General features: G+C 45.6%; 1 protein-coding gene across 1 annotated transcript in view; it reads left to right on the top strand.

The window, feature by feature from the left end:
* The window catches only part of tmem67 (transmembrane protein 67), a 125,562-nt gene that overhangs the window by 76,400 nt on the left and 25,773 nt on the right, over nt 1-23,389 (top strand). The window contains exons 19-21 of the mRNA XM_033020405.1: nt 4,063-4,162; nt 13,612-13,751; nt 14,672-14,812. Coding sequence (XP_032876296.1) covers nt 4,063-4,162; nt 13,612-13,751; nt 14,672-14,812 — 381 coding nt within the window. The remainder of the gene's footprint in view (nt 1-4,062; nt 4,163-13,611; nt 13,752-14,671; nt 14,813-23,389) is intronic.

Genomic DNA, 23,389 nt, shown 5'->3' with positions numbered 1-23,389 from the left:
AATGATGTTACAGCTTCAGCGGTTCGACTTTCTGATCGTGTACAAGAGGGGCACCGAGATGCATGTGGCCGACGCGCTGTCCCGGGCCCCTCGGTCCTCCTGTGACAGGCACCCCTACGAACAGGAAGATCTGCAGGTACTAAATGTCAACTTTGTTCCCTCTAAGCAGCTGCAGTGCCTGGTTGAGCACACCGCCAACGACCCCGACCTGCAACAGCTCGCAGCTGTCATCCAGCGGGGGTGGCCCAGCAGACGCACCTCACTGCCTGCGGGTGCCCACCCTTTCTTTCTGGTCCGCGACGAACTGGTGCTCCGGGACGGTATCATCATCAAGGGTCACAAGGTGGTCGTCCCTGCCTCCCTATACGACTTGTACTACAACGCTGCCCACATGGGGCATCCCGGAGCCAATGCCACTGTCTCACATGCCCAAGAACAATACTATTGGCCCGGCATGGCCAAGTACATTAAAGCCCGAGTAGCCTCCTGTCCTGATTGCAACACTCTTGCCCCACATCAGCAGCACCAGCCACTTCTGCAACAGCCTGCGCCTGCCATGCCCTGGACCTCGCTGGCAGCTGACATATTCGAATGGCGAGGCAAGCACTGCCTGGTGTTGGTTGATTCATACTCCAACTGGTTCGAAGTAGATCTTCTCCCTGCTATCACCTCTGAAATGGTTATCAGTAAGCTGCGCAGACACTTTGCTACCTTTGGGCCCCCGGTCCGCTTGCAGACCGACAACAGCCGTCAGTTCACCAGTGCATAATTCCAGGCTTTCGCTGTGAAGTGGAACTTCATTCACTATACCAGCAGCCCTGAGTACCCTCAGAGCAACGGCCTGGCCGAGCGAGCTGTCCGCAGTGCCAATAATTTGCTCGAGCAGTCTTGTCTCTCCAATGGTGACTTCTACCAGGGTCTACTAAACCTTCGCAACATCTCACGGGACCCTACCATGCGATCCCCTGCCCAGCGTCTGATGTCCCGCGTGCTTCGCCCACCGATGCCGATCGCCCAACAATCCCTGGTGCACAAGGTCCTCCGGCCTGCCGCCGTCCAGCAACGGATTGCTCACAAGCATGAGGTACAGCGCCACTCTCACGACAAGTCCTGCCGCCCGCTCTCACCACTACTGCCTGGCCAGGTGGTCCGCATGCAGACAGCCACCGGATTCTCCCGACGCGCAACCGTTGTTGGTGTGGACGATTCCCCGAGATCTTACCTGGTGGACTTTGATGGAACTGTCTACCGCCGGAGCCGCCACACCTGTTGGCCGTTAACGAGCCTCAGCCTCCTCCTGCGGATCCCTACGCTCCTCCGTTGCTATTCGAGCCTGCCACTACTAATTACCCCACAGCTCCCTGCATGCCCCGGTCAGTTCGCTTGCCGCGTTCTCCTCCCTCTGCGCTTCCTGGGTTCGGGCGGATGATCTCCTCCCCTGCTCGTTCTCCTTCTCCTCCTTCTCCCCTGTCTCCTCCTCCTGGATCACCCGTGCCGGTTGGGTCACCTTCCGCATTCCCGGTTGGGTCTCCGCCGACTTTCTCCTTCCCGGCTGCTACTGCTCCGCCTCCTCTTCTATCTGGTGGGGAGGGTGATGGTGCTATGCGCACACGCTCGGGTCGGGTTGTCAAACCTCCTGTCCGCTACGGTGACTTCGTTTAAAATTTGCATGTGTTGTATAATCACACTGCCACTGTTATAACTTCAATTTTAGATTTCCAAGGGAAAGGATGTAGATGGTTTTTGCATGCAACCTATAATGTAGCTACCTCAATACCACTAACCACGCCCAGCCATCTCAGTATAACTGTGATATCTTCCCCTTGCTCCTCCCTTGGTTCCAGTACGCCTGAAGACTAGATGCAGTCAGTACTGGGACGTGTTTAACATGTGCCTTTATTAAAGACTCAGTAAAAGTTACAGTGTGTCAGACTCGACTCCTTTACACCTTCCATCACAGTGAGGAGGTGCCTGGTGAACTCACTGTGGTGGATGTTAAATCTGTGTTTATTGTGTGTTTTTGTTATTTTTATTATATGTATGACTGCAAGGCAACAACATTTCAGTCAACAAAATGACAATAAAGGATACTTTGACTTTGACTTATTGTAAATATTATTTTAATATTTGAATAAATATTTTTGATTACTTTTTTAAAAAAAAGCTGGTTACCAAGCTGGGTCTCTGTGTATCCCTCTGAAATTGGATCCCTCTGCAATTGGATCCTCGACTTACTCATCCATAGACCATAGTCTGTTCAAATTGGCAGAAACACTTCATCCTCAGTAACAATCAGTACGGGAGCACCTCAAGGCTGCGAGCTCAGCCCCCTGCTGTACTCACTCCATACTCATGACTGTGTAGCCGAACATAGTGCAAACTCCATCATCAAGTTCACAGACGACACCATCGCTGTTGGACGAATTACAGATGGTGATGAGTCAGAGTATAGAAGTGAAATCAACCGACTGACCAAATGGTGCCAGCCCAACAACCTGGCTCTCAATATCAGTAAAACCAATGAACTCATTGTGGACTTTGGAAGAGGAAGGATGAGGACCCACAATCCTGTTTATACCAACGAAACGATGGTGGAGAAAGTAAAAAACTTCAAATTCCTGGGTGTGCATATTTCCGAAGATCTTTCCTGGACCCAGCACACTGATGCAATTATAAATAAAGGACATCAACGCCTCTAGTTCCTGAGAAGATTACGGAGATTCAGTATGTCAGAGGATTCTCTTGAACTTCTACAGGTGTACAGTAGAGAGCATACTGACTGGTTGCATCATGACCTGGTTCGGCAACTTGAACGTCCAGGAGCGGAAAAGACTGCAAAAAGTTGTGAACACTGCACAGTCCATCACCGGCTCTGACCTCCCCACCATCAAAGGGATTTATCGGAGTCGCTGCCTCAAAAAGGCAGCCAACATCATCAAAGACCCACACCATCCTGGCCACACATTTCACTACTGCCATCGGGAAGAAGGTACAGGAGCCTGAAAACCGTAACATCCAGGTTCAGGAACTGCTTCTTCCCTGCAGCCATCAGGCTACTAAAATTTCATTGTTCTATCTGGGACATATGACAATAAAACACTCTTAACTCTTAATAAACCATCGAATTCTGGCATGACATATAGGGTAAACGACAGAGACCTTAGTAACATTAATGTACAGAGAGTCCTTGGGATACCAGTCCGTAGCTCGTTAAAAGTGGCAATACAGGCTGATAGGGTGGTGAAAAAGACATTTGATATACTTGCCTTCAAAGGCCCTGGCAAGGTTAGGATATTATGTTACCCTTATTGTGCATAGTTCAGGTTACAGTAAGGACGTGGTAGCAATAGAGAACATGCAGAATGCGTTCAGCGGGATGTTGCCTCGGATGGAGTTAGTTTCATTAGTTTTGTTTATTGTCACGTGTACCGAGGTACAGGAAAAAGCTTTTGTTGCGTGCTAACCAGTCAGCAGAAAGACTATATATGATTATAATTGATTAATTTACAGTGTATAGATACATGATAAGGGAATAACGATGAGTGCAAGGTAAAGCCAGCAAAGTCCGATCAAGGATAGTCCGAGGGTCACCAGAGAAGTAGATAGTAGTTCAGCATGGCTCTCTGGTTGCGGTAGGATGGTTCAGTTGCCTGATATCAGGGTTGTAGTTGTATGAAGAGATTGGATGGTCTAGGTTTATTTTCATTGAAGTGAAGGAGGATGAGGGATGACTTTATAGAGGTGGGGCAAAGGCAGGATAGGTTGTCTGAATCTCAAGGCAGGGGAGACCCAAATTAGAGGAGAAATTTAAAGGTGATCTGAGATGTAAATCTATCACACCGAACAGTGAATGAAGAAGTATTTAGCTTCACCATTGACTGTAAAATCCAGGCCAATAATTTTCACTACTCCAGATCCTAGTCTTAAAATAATAGTACTTGGTTTCTTTACTTCCTTGGTTTTTGTAATTCATCATATGATTGTATTTCCTATGTATAATTTTTGTTAACTTCTAAATTGAAGCATTTTTCTTTTCATCGCTGGAAATACATTTCCTCTCAGTTTATTCAGCTGTTGCACAAACTAGGAAACCAGCTCACTGTAGATATCTTTTTCATTGACTGGGAGAGACCCAAAGGCAAGATCGTCAAATCTATTGCAGGTAAAATTTGTCATTATTCACCTTATTTTTCTTCTTAATTCCATTGATTTTAAACTTTGACAGTATATATGGTTCCGGACCTTGGAGAAAAAGTGTGACCCTTCACCCTATCTATGCCGCTTACGATTTTGTATACTTCTATAAGGTCATCCCTCAGCCTCCTATGCTCCAGAACAACATCCCAGCCTATCCTGCCTCTCATTATAACATAAGCCTGGTAACATCTAAGTGAATAATTCTGCACCCTTTCCAGACCAATTACACTCTTCCTATAGCATGGCGACCAGAATTGTGTATAATACTCCACATGTGGTCTAACCAATGTTTTGCATAGCTGTAACATGACACCCCAACTCCCGAACTCAATAATGGTTGCCTCCATTACCAAAGAAGGCAACCATGCCAAACGCCTTTTTCATACGCTATCTACTTTAGTTTAGTACAGGTTAAGAGATACAGCATGGAAACAGGCCCTTCGGCCCACCAATTCCATGCTGACCATTGATCACCCATTCACACTAGTCCTGTTATCTCACTTTCATGTCCAATCCCTACAGATTAGTGGCAATTTACAGAGGCCAATTAATTTTCAAACTTGTAAGCCTTTGGAAGGTCTTGCCATTTCCAGGTAATTGTGATTGTGGTGTTCAAGAAGGGAGAAAAACAAGGAATAATCACAGACCTCTGACTTTGGTACCCGGATGTGTCATCGAAGCATGAAGAGCCGAAGCATAGAAGTGGAAGCCAAATAACCGAAAGGGTGCAACGCCGAAAAGCCAAATAACTGAAAGGGTGGGACACCTAAAAGCCAACTAACCGAAAGGGCTGGACGCCTAAAAGCCAACTAATTGAAAGGGCGCAGTCCATCACATCACTGGCCGGGGGAGACGGGAGGGTGGGGGTAATTTTCCCACCCAAGACCGCCCGGGGCTGGAGGGTGACTGGGCGCTCTGAACCTGTGCACCAAGGTGTAAGCGGCCGAAGGAACGCATTCCTCGAGACAGCCCCCACTCTCCTCCCCCCCCCCCCAGGGTCAACGCTGTCCGGCCACGGCCGGCCTCCGCCTCGTCTCCCCCTTGCTGCTGCACTGTGACGGGCTGTGGGTCAGCAGCGCACACACACATGGAGCCGGGTGGAGCGGGGCCGCGGATACACAGGGACGAAAACCCAGCAACGTCCCCGTCAGCTGCAGCAGTTTTGAGGACAGTCTAGTCCCTTCACCCACCCAGAGTTACTGATCGCGATGCACCGCCACCGGACCCTGACCCCCACACCAGGATGATTCACCCGCCGGACCCCAGCCCACATACGGGGTGATTCACCCACAACGGGTGATTCACCCCCCCCGGCCATTGGGACAGACGGGCGGGCCGCTGGCAGCCATAGTAAATTGCTTTAAAGCATGGGGGGGGGACAAAAATTACCTGGCGGGCCGATGACAAATGTGCATGACAACGAACAATTTGTCTCCTCCCACTCCCCCCACCCCTTGACAACAAGAAGCACATTTTATTTATTGTTTAAACACAGTAATACCGTCTGGTTGCCTGCGTAATGCACACAACAAGCTCCCACACACAAAACGCCAGTTAATCTGGATTTTTCAGTTTATTTGCAGTTCATTTGTTTTTTTTAACTTTGCGCATTTAACAGTGTCATTTTTGCAGCGGTGTCGAGTAAATCGTACTTTTTTCCCCCCGCAGATGATACATTACTCTCAAATCACATACCTTACCTCTATTACCCCTCTACATTAAAAAAAACTAAGTGTCAATGCCTCTTCAAGGTCTACTAATCCACCCATAGCTTCAGTTGCAGGTACAACTGAAGGGATTTGGCGCTCGGAACAATGTAGCAATGTTACAAAATTTCGAGATTTTAAAAATCTAGTCTGCAATTTATCCCATCAGATAAAGCAGAAAAAGAAGTTTAATTTGACACCTAATTCACTTTCATATCTTCAGTATTAAAAAAAGTTATGGCCATTTTCATACTCGGAAATTAGCATCTTGTTCCCTATTGATTTTCCATTGATTTAACACAAAAGCTGTGATCAAGAACAGTCAAAAGCCCATAACTTTATTAAAAATTAAGAGAACTGAAATAAATTTTCAGTTATTATAGATTGAAGCATTCTGAAAAAAATATTAAACAATCTTACTTGAATGACCTGAAATTAAAGCATATAATTAGTTAGTTACCCAATTGTAGCTAATTCCAAAATTCAATTACTAGATCTAAACATCTATCCATTTCTTAAGAAAATTTTGGCCATCTTACTCAAAGTTCCCTTCCAGCTGTCAGGGCCAGAGGGTTTTTCCCATCGATGAAAAATAAAAGACTTATTAATGTTTTAAAAATGTTGAGATTCTCTCTCCTGTCAAACATGCCATGAAGGCCACGCCCCTTCCAGTGGGAGGGGGAGGGACTATAAAACCCGGAAGTGTGGACGTGCCTCAGTCTCTGCAAGATGGGGAGGGAGAGGTCACAACTCTCAGTCTGAGCTGTGAATAACACTGAACACATGTCTACTAAACTGTGAGTGTGGTTTTACTGACCTGTGAGTGCCCTTAATGTGGATTGAAAATGAAGTTTGAAAATGAAAATGTGGTTTGAAAATGAAGTTTGAAAATGTGGTTGGTTTGAAAATGTGGTTGGTTTGAAATTAAGTTTGAAAATGAAAATGTGGTGTGAAATTGTAGTTTGAAAATGAAAATGTGGTTTGAAAATGAAATTGTGGTTTGAAAATGAAATTGTGGTTTGAAAATCTATATAATTAAAAGTCTAATCTTGACCACTTCCTGTTTGCGCTGTATATTGATTTTAGAAAAAACGCTACCACGTACGGCTGTGATCTTTGGCCATCTAACTCAGAGTCACCCTCCGCTCATCACGTGATGAGGACATTTCCCAACGATGAAAAATAAAAGAGTTATCAGTGTTTAAAAAATGTTGAGATTCTCTCTCCTGTCAATCACGCCATGAAGGCCACGCCCCTTCCGGTGGGAGGGGGAGGGACAATAAAACCAAGAAGTATGGGCGTGGCTTAGTCTCTGCAAGAAGGGGCAGGGAGAGGTCACGGCTCTCTGTCTTTGGTGGCCTTGCACCCGGCTTGAAATGGTATGAAACTGCATTTGAATTTGGTGACCTTGCACCCTGCTTGAAATGGTATGAAACTGCACTTGAATTTGGTGGCCTTACACCCTGCTTGAAGTGGTAGGAAACTGCACTTGAATTTGGTGGCCTGCACCCTGCTTGAAGTGGTAGGAAACTGCACATGAATTTGGTGGCCTTGCACCCTGGTTGAAATGGAATTTCAAGGAATAGCCGTGAGACAACTGCCAGCCCACCAGCCGTGAGTGAATGAGTTGCCAGCACACCAGGCTTGCGACTGAGCTGCCAGCCCAAGAATCCATTCGGCCCATAATGGCGATGCTAGCCCTCTGGAAACCAGTCCCTTCAGCCCTCAACACCCATACTAGCACTCCAGAAAGCCCGCCCACTGGCCACCAATAGGAATATTGTGTTGGTGGACCAGCCCTCCCGTGTGAACATGGGACCCAACGGGTCCCACTTAGTCTAGTAATATCTGTATCTGTATCTTGACATGAATGAATGATATCTTTATTTCGAACAATTTAAAAAAAAGAAGAAAAGAAAAGATGAAAATGAATAAATAAAAGGAAAATTATATATATACATACATATATACATAAATACATAAATACATACACACATGCATACATATACATGTACATATATACATACATACATATACACACATACACATATACATAACATATATGTACATACATAAATTAAAAAATCAAAAGCCAATTTCAACATAATACACATTAGACTCGTTCGAAAAGGGATAGGAAGAAGCCTATGCTTGTCAAGTCCTACCCCCATTCTTCACCATTAACAAATGCAAAATTCAATAAAATAAACTAAACAGACAATTCAAATAAAACTACTCCAATCAAGCTATTAAGAAAAAAAGAACAAAAAAAGAAAAGAACAAAAAGAACAAGCACCATTAACATCTATGAGATTTACATTCTCCTTCCTCATTACTGTACTTTTCAAAGATTTGTACATTTTTAAAAATTGCATTATATTCATACTTTGTTTAATCGTTTCGTCAAGACCATTCCACAAAACCACCCCACAAATAGAAATACACATACTTTTTAAATTGGTCCGAGCATAATGCTGTTTCAAGTTTAGTTTCCCTCTAAAGTTATAACCCCCCTCTGTCTTTGAACAGTTTTTGTATGTTTACAGGTAGCAGTTTATTTTTTGGTAATGTCTTCAATTAACTACATTAATGCCATGGATGTCGATCTGTTTGACCTGAATCCATATTGACTATCAACTAGCAATTTGTGCTTCTCGATAAAGTTATCTAATCTACTTACATACAGTTTTTCTAATATTTTTGAGAACTGAGAGAGTAACGACACCGGCCTGTAATTTGTAAATTGATTTCTGTCTCCAGCTTTGTATAGTGGGATGACTTTGGCAGTTTTCATTTTACATGGAAATACACCAGTTTTGAAAGATAAATTGCAAATATAAGTTAAGGGTTTTACAATTACACCAATGACTACCTTGATTAAAGCCATATCAATGTCATTCCAGTCTGTAGACCTTTTATTCTTACAATTACTAACAATGTCAATAATCTCCTTTTCATCAGCTGCTTTCAAAACCATTGAGTTTGGGTTGCTGTCTAACAAATCCACAACCTTCCCCTCTCCTTCTTCTGACTGTGGATTATCGATTTCTTCTGCCAGTTTTGGTCCCACACTTACAAAAATTTGTTAAACCCATTAACCACATCATTCATATCGCTTACAGTTGTATCATTGTCTTTAAAATACTGAGGGTAGTTTATATTCATTGATCCATTCCTGATAATATTATTTAACACATTCCATATGCCCTTGATATTATTTTTATTATCGTTTAATATTTTATTATAATAATCTTTCTTACATATCCTCATAATACTAGTCAATTTGTTTTTGTATCTTTTGTATTTACTTTCTGCTTCTATAGTTCTGAATTTTATGAATTCTTTATACAAGATATTCTTTTTTTTGCATGCATTTTGTAGTCCTTTTGTCATCCTATGGCCTATCTATATATTTTTGCTTCTTGTTGTGTTGTTTCAAAGGACAGTGTTCATCATATAATGATTTAAATATTATCAGGAATGTTTCATACGCTTTGTTGGTATCAGTCTCTTTAAACACTTGTTTCCAATTTTGGGTCAGTAATACATTTCTAAATTTATTTATAGATTCTTCTGTTCTTACTCTCCTGTATCTAATCTTATTAACATCCTTACACTTAACATAATCACAAACAAACATTACAAAAACCGGCAGATGGTCACTGATGTCATTTAGTAGTAACCCACTCTTTATGCTGTTGTCCATACTGTTTGTAAATATGTTGTCTATTAGAGTTGCACAGTGAGATGTTATTCTACTTGGTTTGGTGATAAGTGGAAAAAAACTCATACTGAACAATACATCGATAAATTCATCAGTCTGTTTGTGCTTGTTGGGATTTAAGAGATCTAAATTAAAATCCCCACAAATGAACACAACTCTGTGATCTTTCTTGGCAAACAATCTTTCCATACTATTCTTGAATATTTCAATATTGGAACCAGGTGCTCTGTATACACAACTTACAATTACATTTTTCTTTTTTTCCAGGTAGATTTCTACAGTAATAATCTCCATCACATCATCAATATTAGTTGTCATATTTTCCACTATTTTATAATTTAATCTTTTATCTACATACAAAGCCGCCCCTCCTCCTTTTTATTTTTCCTATTTATGTAATTCAGTTCATATCCATTTAACTCAAAATCCACACCCTTTTCAGTACTAAGCCAGGTCTCAGATATGGCTATCACATTGAATGGTTTGTTTAGATGACTTAAGTAATCTTTGATGTTGTGAAAATTTGCATATAAACTTCTGCTATTGAAATGAATTATTGACATTCCATGATCTGATTTTATGTTCATGTTGAATTGATCTTCAGAGTAATAACAGCAGTTATTGTTTACAGTGGCTTGCAAAAGTTTTCATACCCCTTGAACTTTTCCACATTTTGTCACGTTAACAACCATAAACGTAAATGTATTTTATTGGGATTTTATGTGATAGACCAACACAAAGTGGTGCATAATTGTGACGTGGGAGGAAAATGATACATGGTTTTTAAATTTTTTTACAAATAAAAAACTGAAAAGTGTGGCGTGTAAAAGTATTCAGCCCCCCCTGAGTCAATACTTTGTAGAACCACCTTTCGCTGCAATTACAGCTGCAAGTCTTTTGGGGTATGTCTCTACCAGCTTTGCACATCTAGAGACTGAAATTGTTGCCCATTCTTCTTTGCAAAATAGCTCAAGCTCAGTCAGATTGGATGGAGAGCGTCTGTGAACAGCAATTTTCAAGTCTTGCCAGAGATTCTCAATTGGACTTTGACTGGGCCATTCTCACACATGAATATGCTTTGATCTAAACCATTCCATTGTAGCTCTGGCTGTATGTTTAGGGTCGTTGTCGTGCTGGAAGGTGAACCTCCGCCCCAGTCACAAGTCTTTTGCAGACTCTAACAGGTTTTCTTCCAAGATTGCCCTGTATTTGGCTCCATCCATCTTCCCATCAACTCTGACCAGCTTCCCTGTCCCTGCTGAAGAAAAGCATCCCCACAGCATGATGCAGCCACCACCATGTTTCACAGTGGGGATGGTGTGTTCAGGGTGATGTGCAGTGTTAGTTTTCCGCCACACATAGCGTTTTGCATTTAGGCCAAAAACTTCAATTTTGGTCTCATCTGACCAGAGCACCTTCCTCCACATGTTTGCTGTGTCCCCCACATGGCTTGTGGCAAACTGCAAACGGGACTTCTTATGGCTTTTTTTCAACAATGGCTTTCTTCTTGCCACTCTTCCATAAAGGCCCGATTTGTGGAGTGCACGACTAATAGTTGTCCTGTGGACAGATTCTCCCATCTGCAGCTCCTCCAGAGTTACCATGGGCCTCTTGGCTGCTTCTCTGATCAATGCTCTCCTTGCCCGGCCTGTCAGTTTAGGTAGACGGCCATGTCTTGGTAGGTTTGCAGTTGTGCCATACTCTTTCCATTTTCGGATGATGGATTGAACAGTGCTCCGTGAGATGTTCAAAGCTTGGGATATTTTTTTATAACCTAACCCTGCTTTAAACTTCTCCACAACGTTATCCCTGACCTGTCTGGTGTGTTCCTTGGGCTTCATGATGCTGTTTGTTCACTAATGTTCTCTAACAAACCTCTGAGGCCTTCACAGAACAGCTGTATTTATACTGAGATTAGATTACACACAAGTGGACTCTATTTACTAATTAGGTGACTTCTGAAGGCAATTGGTTGCACTGGATTTTATTTAGGGGTATCAGAGTAAAGGGGGCTGAATACTTTTGCACGCCACACTTTTCAGTTTTATATTTGTAAAAAAATTTGAAAATTGCTGTTCACAGACGCTCTCCATCCAATCTGACTGAGTTTGAGCTATTTTGCAAAGAAGAATGGGCAAAAATTTCAGTCTCTAGATGTGCAAAGCTGGTAGAGACATACCCCAAAAGACTTGCAGCTGTAATTGCAGCAAAAGGTGGTTCTACAAAGTATTGACTCAGGGGGGCTGAATACTTTTGCACGCCACACTTTTCAGTTTTTTTTTGTAAAAAAATTTGAAAACTATGTATCATTTTCCTTCCACGTCACAATTATGCACCACTTTGTGTTGGTCTATCACATAAAATCCCAATAAAATACATTTACGTTTGTGGTTGTAACGTGACAAAATGTGGAAAAGTTCAAGGGGTATGAATACTTTTGCAAGCCACTGTATATTGTTAAGAAAATTATTTTCAGGGTCAATATCTTGTTCAAAATCATGCATATTATGATCAGTGCATTTAAATGGTTTAAAGTTCCAACCATCACAGTCATCATTGTCCCTTTCATTTCCAGCTGTTGTCAAGTTTAAACAGTCAAACTCTTCACAAGAGTCCATGGTCATAATAGTTCAAGTCAATCACACTGATAGACACAGTCACTGTTCTGGAGTCACTGGTACTTGTCCAGCTCCTCGATGTATCTTATGGTCAGCACTTTAGCCTCCTCTGGTGACCCGTTTAGCTTTATGAACACCTTACAGTTTGTTGTCCAGGTTGACTGGATTTTATTTCTGCTTCCTTAGGATGCGTGCGCTTCAGGCGATATCTGCATTTTTTTTTGTAAGGTGCTCATTCACATAAACATCAGATCCCTTGAGCTTTTTCCCTTGTCTGAGCAATGCATTTTTGTGTTTTCTGTTCGTAAAACGAATTATTATGGCTGGTTTGACACTTTGGTTTTTTCGAGGTAAAGGATGACATGCTTCAATGTCTGTGTTGGATATGGATATGCCTTTGCTATGAAAGAAAGCAGTTATCTGTTGCTCCACGGAGTCCATGTCTAGAGCGGTGGGCTCCCCATCGGCCGTTGCTGTTACCGCCCTGGCGTAGGACCGGGGCCTGGTCTCCAGTCCGCTGACAATAATGTCATTCATGCGGGTGTACTGCTCCAGGTCTGTTACACGGCATTCTAGGCTGGCGATCCTCTTATCCTTCTCCTCATTTTGTTTTTTCAGTTCTTTAATTTCACTCATCAAATTAATTATCATTTTCTGCTGCTTAGAGACAGTAGCAATCTCCTCAGACAGAAAATCAAGCGCCTTCTTTATATCCTCAATTTCCTCGTTCTTCTTTGGTGGCATTTTGACTGCTCAGCTCCGTCCGTCCGTCTTTTGACTTCTAGTTGTCGCTCCCCCACTCATTCCAAAACAGAAAACTGTGAATTATGTAGCAATTAGTGAATTAAGGGAGGCTAGTTTTAAACTTGCTATCGGGAGCTCGAAATTAAGCAGCCATCTGCTCGCGTCGCCACCACATAATCACCATCACTGGTTGTCGCATACGTTAGAAGGGTCATATGCAAAGTCGTAATTAAATATTAAAAAATCAAATAATATGTATTACTGAGGGCACAGGAGAATGCTAAGATACTGTACTTCAGCTTGGGCCCATACCTCTAGTTTCCTTTCCTCCTGGCACTCAGTCTGAGAAAGGTTTTCGACCCGAAGCATCACCTATTCCTTTTCCCCAGACTCCTTTTCTGCATGACCTACTGTTACTCCACCATTTTGTGTCTACCTTCAATGCAGTTCCTTCCTGCACACTGGACTTTGCCAAACCAATTTACATCTGAAACATCAACCTCCATCTGTTTACAGGTACTAATGATTTTACAATGCACTTCTAATATTTCCTTTATTTTGGTTTGAATTACAATATTTTCCATTTTTTGCATACTATCATTTATTTTTTCATTGTTCGCAGGCGGAGGTGATATAAAGACTGCACCAGCTCCTGTAAGCATCTGGAGAACGTACTTTGTTGCAAATGAATGGAATAATATTCAGACCATCAGGAAAATTAATCCTATTTTTCAACTTCTTACTGTTATTTTTTTTTTGGAAGTAAGTTCAACAACTATTATAGAATTATTGGTATAGGGTTATAATTGTTATACATATACAGTGAAAAACATTGTTTGCACTCTATCCAGTCAAATCATTCCAAACACATGAGTACAAAGCCAACCAAGTGCAACAGGGAATGCGTAAGCAGAATAACTAGAGTGCAGAAAGTAGTGTTATAGCTACAGTGCAGGTACAAGGGCTGCAATGAGATATGTTGGGAGATCGGGACTACACCCTTAGCTTATAAGAAGTCCATTCAATAGTTTGATAATAGCAGGAAAAAGGTTGTACATGCTTTCAAGTTATTGTAACCTGCCCGATGGGAGAGGGAGAAAGAGAGAATGACCATTGTGTAAGTAGTTCTTGATTATGTTGGCTGCTTTCCCGAGGCAGCATGGTGTAGATGGAGTCGATCAGGGGAGGTTGGTTAATGTGATAGACTAAGCTACATGCATAATCTTTGCACCTTCTTGCAATCTTGGCTGTTGCCAAACCAAGAGGCGATGCATCTGGATAGGATGCTTTCTATGGAACATCTGCAGAAATTGGTAAGTGTCAAGGAAGCATGCCAAATTTCCTGAGTATTCTGAGGAAATGGAGACGTTGGTGAGGTTGTTTTGGCCGTATCATCAATGTGGTTGGATCAGGACAGATCATTAGTGATATTTATGCCCAGGAGCTTGAAGCTCTCGATCATCTCCACTCCTGATGCTGACTGTGGCATGGAAACTCACCCCATTTCCTGAAGTCAATGTCTGGCTGTCTGGCGCTGTAAGGCAGCAACTCTACCGCTGTGCCACCATGCTGTCCGTTTGTAAGAGTCATGCCAAACTTCTTCAATTGTACAATTCAGTCAGTATTATTTTCGATCTGCCATGAGCTGCAGATAAATTGACTTTCTTCTTTTTATTTTTTAGATTGCTGGCTTTGCAAATTTGGCAACAATGGATCCTTATTCAAAATTGACCAGCAGTGCTGAAAGCAGTGCTATACCACCCAGCCGTATTCTGAGATTTGGTGTTGCAACAACTATCTGGCTATTAGTTGGTTTTATGCAGGTGATACTGTTTAAATGTAATTGTAAGCCAGTCAACTAGATATCTTGGATATAATCTAAGTGGGTACCCTCGTTGGGCATGACAATCTTGATCTTTAGCCACCAATGCAAACTACGAAAGTGCATTTTAAGGAATGCCTGGTAGTTGGTCCTAAGGACGACTGCAGGGATCGAGATGGCTGTGCTGTACCCAGGTGGTGTGATGAGGGATTGTAGGTGGGGAGTACAGAAGGGAATCATTGGACACATAAAAGAGTGCGGATGCGGAAATCTTGAGTGACAAAAACAATGTGTTCAGCAGGCCAGGCACCATCTTTGGATGGAAAACAACATTTTCGGTTGGTTCAGGTGAGGTTCATAGTCATCAGTCATCAAGATGGGTGATGATCAGAAAATCATTGGAACATTGTCAAAAATACATTGTAAGTAAGTATGCAGGTACAGCAGACAGCGAAGAAAGCAAATGGCATGTTGGCCTTCACAGCGAGAGGATTTGAGTATAGGAGCAAGGGGGCCGTACTGCAGTTGTACAGGGCCCTGATGAGACCACACCTGGAGTACTGTGCGCAGTTTTGGTCTCCTAATTTGAGGAATGACATTCTTGCTAGTGAGGGAGTCCAGTGTACGTTCACCAGGATAATTCCCGGGATAGCGGGACTGACATATGATGAAAGAATGTATCGACTGGGCTTGTATTCGCTGGAATTTAGAAGGATGAGAGGAAATCTTATAGAACCATATAGAATTCTTAAGGGATTGGACAGGCTAGATGCAGGAAAAATGTTCCCGGTGTTGGGGAAGTCCAGAACCAAGGGTCACAGTTTAAGAATAAGGAGTAGGCCATTTAGGACTGAGAGGAGGAAAAACATTTTCACCAAGAGAGTTGTGAATCTGTGGAATTCCCTGCCACAGAGGGCAGTGGAGGCCAATTAATTGGATGTATTCAATGAAGAGTTAGATATACCTCTTAGGGCTAAAGGGATATGGGAGAAAGCAGGCACGGGGTACTGATTTTAGATGATCAGCCATGATCGTATTGAATGGCGGTGCCAGCTCGAAGGGCCGTATGGCCAACAATGTTTCTATGTTATAACTGTCATGGTGATGGGATGAAGGGTGGTGGGTGCTGGGGAAGAAAACATCACAGACAGTGGTGGTGGTACAGGAGAAAAGTTTCAGAACTTTTATTGGCCAGTGTAATGGGTTGTGAGAAGGAAAGACATGGGAGCATGGAGCTGTTATTTTGGTAAGAAATAGAGTGGGAAGGAGGTGTTACTGCCCTGTACAGTCACAGAGATGTGGGATGGGCTTACTTTGAGCTTTGTTTCTTCAGTTGGAGAGCCTATAGCAGTGAAAAGTATTCCATGTAATCATGTATTGTCTTTCTGCTGACTGGTTAGCACACAACAAAAGCTTTTCACTGCACTCCTCGGTACACAGAAGGTCATGAGGTCATAAGAAATACGGTAGAATTAGGCCATTCGGCCCATCAAGTGTACTCTGCCATTCAATTATGAATGAATGAATGAATAAGTTTGTTGGCCAAGTATTCACATACAAGGAATTTGCCTTGGTGACAACATGACATACAGTCACAGTTAGGAATGGCACATCTCTATCATCTGATCTATCTCTACCTCCTGACTCCAATCTCCTGCCTTCTCCCCATAACCTCTGACACCTGACAAGACAATAACTAAACTAAACTGAACTGACTTGGAACTGGGGCAGCGATAATGCATGTGGCGGATGTTGGAGATTGAGGACTCTTTCAGCGTTTTGCAAAGTTGGAAAATCAGGGGTTCATGGTCTGGGCTTCAGGAGATGGGATGTTCGAACCTGGGAATCAAGGATTGTAGGGTTGTGGCCTAGGCCTTATGTTTTAGAAATCGGGGGTGTCAGGATGTCAGCATCCTGTCAAACTGGAAAAGATTTACAAAGCAGAGAAGATTTACGAGGATGTTGCCAGGACTCAACGGCCTGGGCTATAGGGAGAGGTTGAGCAAGCTAGGACTTTATTTCTTGGAGTGCGGGAGGATGAGCGGTGGTCGTATTGAGGTGTACAAAATCATGAGAGGAATAGATCGAGTAAATGCACACTCTTGCCCAAAGTAGGGAATGAGAACCAGATGACATAGACTTAAAGTGAGGGGGGGAAGGATTTAATAGGTACCTGAGGGGTAACTTTTTTTACACAAAGGCAGGTAGGTGTATGGAATAAGCTGCCGTGGGAGGTAGTTGAGACAGGCAATATTGCAATGTTTAAGAAACATTTTAGACAGGTACATGGATAGGACAGGTTTAGAGAGATATTGGCCAACACACAAGGCAGGTGGGACTAGTATAGATGGGACATGTTGGTTGGTGTGGGCAATGTAATGAGTCGAGTCGTACGCGCTTCAAGGTACAACACATGTTTATTAAAGTTCACTCACAGCATTCATCTGCATGGTGTTACAGTAACTAATCTGCATGGTGTTACAGTAACTTGCAGCTACTCAGATGAAATTACTTTAGCAGACTCTGATAATATAAACTGCATAATAGGCGGAGCTTCTATTAACAAGCACTACAATTGGTTAGTAAGAAGTAACCAATCTACATCTTTCCTTGTAGAAACAAAATAAAGCATTGATACATGGTGGCTAAATAATACAGTACCCGAAACGCTAATAACGCATATGGGGAAGTATAGATGGTTACACAAAATCCCCCTATCTAAGGGGTGGCCTGCTGGCCCGTCCGGCGCATGTGCGGTATAAATCCGCATCTCCTCCTTTCACCGGTGAAGTGACTGGGGAAGTGACCGAGGAAGTGACCGGAAGAGGCATCGGACACCCGCCGAGTGGAGGTGGTGAAATAGGCGAGCTGGGCACTGAATGCCGTGGAGAGGTCGCAGGGGACACAGTCTGTGGTTGCTGAGCAGCCTGCCCGGCAGTGGGAGGGTATACAAAAAGTGTGACCTCCGGTTACGGAGCAGCAGGACTTGGTTCCTTCACAGGAAGGAGATGTTGACGGCCATAGCCTTTGTTGGCCTGGAGGCGAACAACCTGTCGACTGGAGAGAGGTTTAAGTGGTTTGCTGGACTTGTCAAACGATCGTTTTTGTGCATTACGCTTCAGTTGGAGTTTCTGGACCGCGAGAGGTGGCTTCAACAGCTGCTGGGGTACTGGGCAGGGCAGCACGGATTTGGCGAGATATCAGTCGCTGGGCTAGAGAACGCAGTATGGGATCGCGGTCAATGTTCCTTAAGTTGAGCAAGTCCAGGTAGACGTCGGATAAGAGGCGTGCTGACTAGTGAACTGACTGCCGTTGTTGGATAAGAGGCGTGCAGGGTAACCGTGCACGGATAAATGGCGTTGCAACTTCAGGATGACTGCTTCAGATGTGATGGTTTGGAGTAGGTCAATTTCGAACCAGCCCGAATATGAGTTGACGAGAACCAAATAGTGTTTCCCATGCCATTCGAATATGTCGGTGGCTACCGTGGACCATGGCAGAGGAGGAACCGGGTGCGATAGTAAGGGTTGTTTCTGCTGGTGTGGCGTAAGGTTTTTGCAGAAGACGCAGACCTCAGTTTTGTCACATTTGTACTTGGTCATACCAGGTCAGTAAAACATGCTCTGCACCCGTTGTAAGGTTGCCTCTACACCGGGGTTTCCCCTGTGGACGGCATCATAGTACTTGTCCCGGAGAACGGCTGAGACAACTGCTTTGTGACCCTTGACTATAATCCCGTCCTGTAGCACCGGTTCATCGCGAACCAGGTAGTATGGGCGGATCGCGAACGGGGTGCTGGGCTGTTTATCCGGCCAGCCACGCCGGATGACTGCAAACAGCAATTGTAAAGTCTCGTCAGCAGCCGTGTGCTCTGCCAGGCTGCTCAGGCAATCAGTGGGAACATACGATATCTTCATTACTGCGAACTGGTCTTGTTCAGAGCTGCTGTTGTTCGCTGGTTTTGCGTGGGGCCCTTGATAGCGTGTCAGCTATGTGCATGTCCTTGCCTTTTTTGTAGACAATGTTGAAATTGAAATGCTGCAGCTGCATCATTATCCGTTATAGGCGAGCCGGAGCAGCGTGGATGGGTTTATTCAAGATAGTGACCAGCGGCTGGTGGTTTGTTTCGATAGTCACAAATTTCCCAAAAATAAAGTCCTTGAATTTCGTGCAGGCGAAAACCACTGCAAGTAACTCTTTTTCAATTTGGGCGTAATGTTGTTCAGTGTTGGTCAGTGTGTGGGAGGCATATGCAACAGGCCTGTAGTCGCCATCGGCGGTGGTCTGTAGGCAGGCAGCGCCAAGTCCGTATTGGGACACATCACATGTGAGTGTCACTGGCAACTCTAAAGCGAAGTAGGCGAGGGTGGGTGCGCTGGCCAGCTGCAACATGTGGATATCAAAAGCTCTTTGGTGGTGTGAATACCAGGACCATTCCGTGTCTTTGTGTGTCAGTTCCCGCAGGGGGGCAGATATATCGCTGAGGTTGGGAATAAATTTCCCCAGGTAGTTGACCATTCCAAGGAATCTTTGTAAACTCGTAATGTCAGTAGGAACCTGCATTTCGTTGATGGCAGTAGTTTTTTGATGGGTCTGGTCTGAGACCATCACTTGTGAAAACATGCCCAACATAGGTAACTTCCGGGTCCCGAAACTTACATTTCAGGGGATTGAGTTTGAGCTGAATGTCTTTGGCACAGTCCAGCACTCTCTTCAGATTTTTTTTTTTTTTTTTATTTCAAAATATACTTTATTCAATTGGAAAATATATACAATTTCTGAACCATTCCAACAAAATTCATCCGACATTTTCGGAGACTATACAAACTTTTTCCAGTACAATTTTTTTACATTTGTCAAATTTCACCAAACAGTCCCCCACCAGTGCCACTCTGTGGCCCCTGTTCAAGTAATAAATATATACAATGTGTACACAGTGCGAAAATTTCCATCTGACATTTCAAGTTCCACAAGAGATGTCCCCCACCTGTGCCACTCATGTGGCCCCCTGGTGTGGGATACCTTCCCTTAATGTAATTTGAGGGGCGTCTCCACCATACTGTGCCCCCCATGTCCAGCAGCGGAAGGACCCTAGACTGTGGCCCTCCCCCACCGAGCCTTGGCGTTGGCTGCACCAAGCTTCAGCGAGTCCCTTAGCACGTACTCCTGCAGTCTGCAGTGGGCCAGTCGGCAACATTCCCCGACGGACATCTCGCTCTGCTGGGTGGTGAGCAACGCTCGGGCAGACCAAAGAGCGTCTTTCACCGAGTTGATGACCCTCCAGCAGCACTCGATGTCAGTCTCTGAATGTGTCCCTGGGAACAGTCCGTAAATCACAGAGTCCTCTGTGACGGAGCTGTTCGGGATAAATCGTTCCAGGGACCCTTTCATACCTCTCCAGACTCGTTTTGCAAATCCACACTCTGCAAAGAGGTGGGCAACCGTCTCCTCTCCATAGCAACCGTCCCGGGGGCAGCGTGCGCTGGTAGTGAGGTTCCGACGGTGCAGGAAGGATCTAACCGAGAGGGCTCCCCTCACCGCCAGCCAAGCCAGGTCTTGGTGCTTGTTGGTCAGTTCTGGCGATGAGGCATTTTGCCAGACAAGCTGGGCAGTCTGCTCTGGGAACCACGCCACCGGATCCATCGAGTCCTTTCCCTGCAGTGCCTGCAGGACATTACGTGCTGACCACTGCCCGATGGACTTGTGGTCAAAGGTGTTGGTCCGGAAGAACCTGTCAACAGACGTCAGATGGGGCGGCAATGTCCAGCTGACTGGTACATTGCGTGGCATCTGCGCCAGGCCCATCCTTCGCAACACCGGGGACAGGTAGAACCTCAGCAGGTAGTGGCACTTAGTGCCCACGTGCCTTGGCTCTACACTCCGCCTGATGCAGCCACACACAAAGGTGGCCATCAGGATGAGGGCGACGTTGGGCACGCTTTTGCCCCCGTTGTCTGCCGACTTGTACATGGTGACCCGTCGTACCCGGTCCATCCTCGACCCCCAGATGAACTGGAAGACGGCCCGGGTGATCCCCGTGGCGTAGGAGGGAGGGACAGGCCACACCTGTGCCAAGTACAGCAGACCCGAGAGCACCTCGCACCTGATGACCAAATTTTTCCCGGTTATGGAGAGGGAGCGTTGCTTCCACAGCTCCAGCTTCCTCCCCACCTTGGCTATCCGCTCCAGCCAATTCTTGTTACTCGACTCAGCCCCCCCGAACCAGATTCCCAGCACCTTCAAGAAGTCAGGCTTGATGGTGAAGGGGATGGAAGATCGGTCGGGCCAGTTGCCAAAGAGCATGGCCTCGCTCTTCCTGCGGTTCACCCTGGCTCCCGTGGCCGACTCAAACTGGTCACAGATGCTGATCAATCTGCGGACCGACCTTGGATCCGAGCAGAAGACGGCGACATCGTCCATGTACAGGGAGGTCTTGACCTGAATGCCCCCACTGCCTGGCAATGTCACTCCTCTTATGCTCGCATCCTTCCTGATGGACTCGGCAAAAGGTTCAATACAGCAGACAAACAAGACAGGAGAGAGAGGGCAACCCTGCCTGACTCCAGACCTTACAGGGAAACTGTCTGATTCCCACCCATTGATTTGGACTGCACTACGGATGTCGGTGTAGAGCAGTTTGATCCAATTTCGGATTCCCTCCCCAAAACCCATTTTGGAGAGCACGTCCCTCATGTACGTGTGCGATATCCTGTCGAAGGCCTTCTCCTGGTCCAAGCTGACTAGGCAGGCATCCACCCGTCTGTCCTGCACGTAGGCGATGGTATCTCTCAGCAGCGCTAGGCTGTCTGAGATTTTCCTGCCAGGTACAGCACAGGTTTGGTCCGGGTGGATCACCCGTCCCAGAGCAGACTTGACCCGGTTGGCGATGGCCTTAGACAGGATCTTGTAGTCTACATTCAACAATGTTATGGGTCTCCAATTCTTTATATCTTTCATCTCCCCCTTCTGCTTGTAGATTAGGGTGATGCTGCCCTTCCTCATGGAGTCTGACATGCTGCCGGCTAGAAGCATGTCGTTGTACACTTCCAGCAGGTCCGGGCCCACCCAGTCCCACAGAGCCGAATACAACTCGGCCGGTAAGCCATCGCTTCCGGGAGTTTTACTCGAGTCAAAGGAGCGGATGGAGCCCGTCAGCTCCTCTAGGGTCAGTGGTTGGTCCAGACTCTCCTGCTTGCTGTCCTCCAAGACCTCCGTGATAGAGGACAGGAAGTTCTGGGAGGCGGTGCTGTCTGTGGCCTTTTGGTCATACAATTCCGAGTAAAAGGATTTGCAGACCCTCATCATGTCTGTCTGCGAGGATGCTACCGAGCCGTCCTCCTCCCTAAGGCTGTTGATCACAGAGCTCCCCCTGTGAACCTTATGGAAGAAGAAACGTGAGCACGTCTCATCCTGCTCCACATGGCGGACCCTGGATCGGAAGATGATCTTGGAGGATTCAGAGGTAAAGAGCCGAGCTTGCCGGTCCTTCACCTCTCTAAGTTCCTCCCTCACATCCACCCCCCTCGACTGCAGAAGGAGCAGTTGTTGCAATTCTGTCTGGAGTTGGCACAATTCCCTCTGACTCTGTCTTGCTCTCTGAACCCCTTTGGCTATGAAGAACCTCTTAATGTTCTCCTTGGTTGCTTCCCACCAGAGTGTCGGGGAGTCAAAGAGGGGCCTCACCGTTCTCCAACGTGCGTAGTCCCTCTTTAGCTCCTCAACGTTCTCTGGGGTCAACAGCTTCACATTTAACTTCCACGTCCCTCTGCCTGCCTTCCGGTCCTCCTGTAGGTGACAGGAAGCCTGAAGGAGGCAGTGGTCAGAGAAGAACACCGGCGTGAGGTCGGTGTGTCTCACCGTGACGGCCTTCGTGGTGAAGACGAAGTCTATCCGGGATCGGGCCAAACCGTCCGATCTCGACCAGGTGAACCGCGGCTGGGGCCCGCCTGCAGGGTCGCTGAAGGCGTCGCGCAGCTTTGCGTCTTTTACCGTTTCCATCAGGAACTTGGACGTGCTGTCCAGTCTGTTGTCGGCACTGCCGGATCGTCCAGCCGCATCAATGATGCAGTTGAAGTCACCGGCCAGAACGAGCTGCCGGGACGTGGCCAACAGCACTGGGAGCTGCTGGAGAACGGCCTGCCGCTCGCTCCGCACGGGTGGGGCATACACATTAATCAGCCGGAGCGGAGAACCACGGTACATTACATCCACCACGAGGAGACGCCCCGCAACCACCTCCCTGACCTCAGTGATGGCGAAGTTCCCTCCCCGCAGCAATATCCCCAGGCCAGAAGCACGACAATCATTGCCCCCCGACCACACAGACAGTCCGTGGGGCCACCATCGCGACCACCTCCGATAACAGCGGAGGTGTGGCAACCCGCACTCCTGTAGAAAAGTCACATCTGCCTTGACCTTGGCCAGGTACTGCAAGGCATTAACACATCGCGCAGTGCTCTTCACACTGCGCACGTTTAAGGATGCCAGTTTGAGCTCCATTGTCCTTTAGAGTCCGTTTTCCTGCTCCCTCATGCCCACCGCTTCGGTGAATTGCCTCACCTTTCCTGGGCTCAGATAC

The sequence above is a fragment of the Amblyraja radiata genome, chromosome 4 (assembly GCF_010909765.2).
Source record: "Amblyraja radiata isolate CabotCenter1 chromosome 4, sAmbRad1.1.pri, whole genome shotgun sequence".
Lineage (NCBI taxonomy): Eukaryota > Metazoa > Chordata > Chondrichthyes > Rajiformes > Rajidae > Amblyraja > Amblyraja radiata.
The sequence above is the reverse complement of the archived record's forward strand: the minus strand, read 5'-3'. Positions and strand labels throughout refer to the sequence as shown.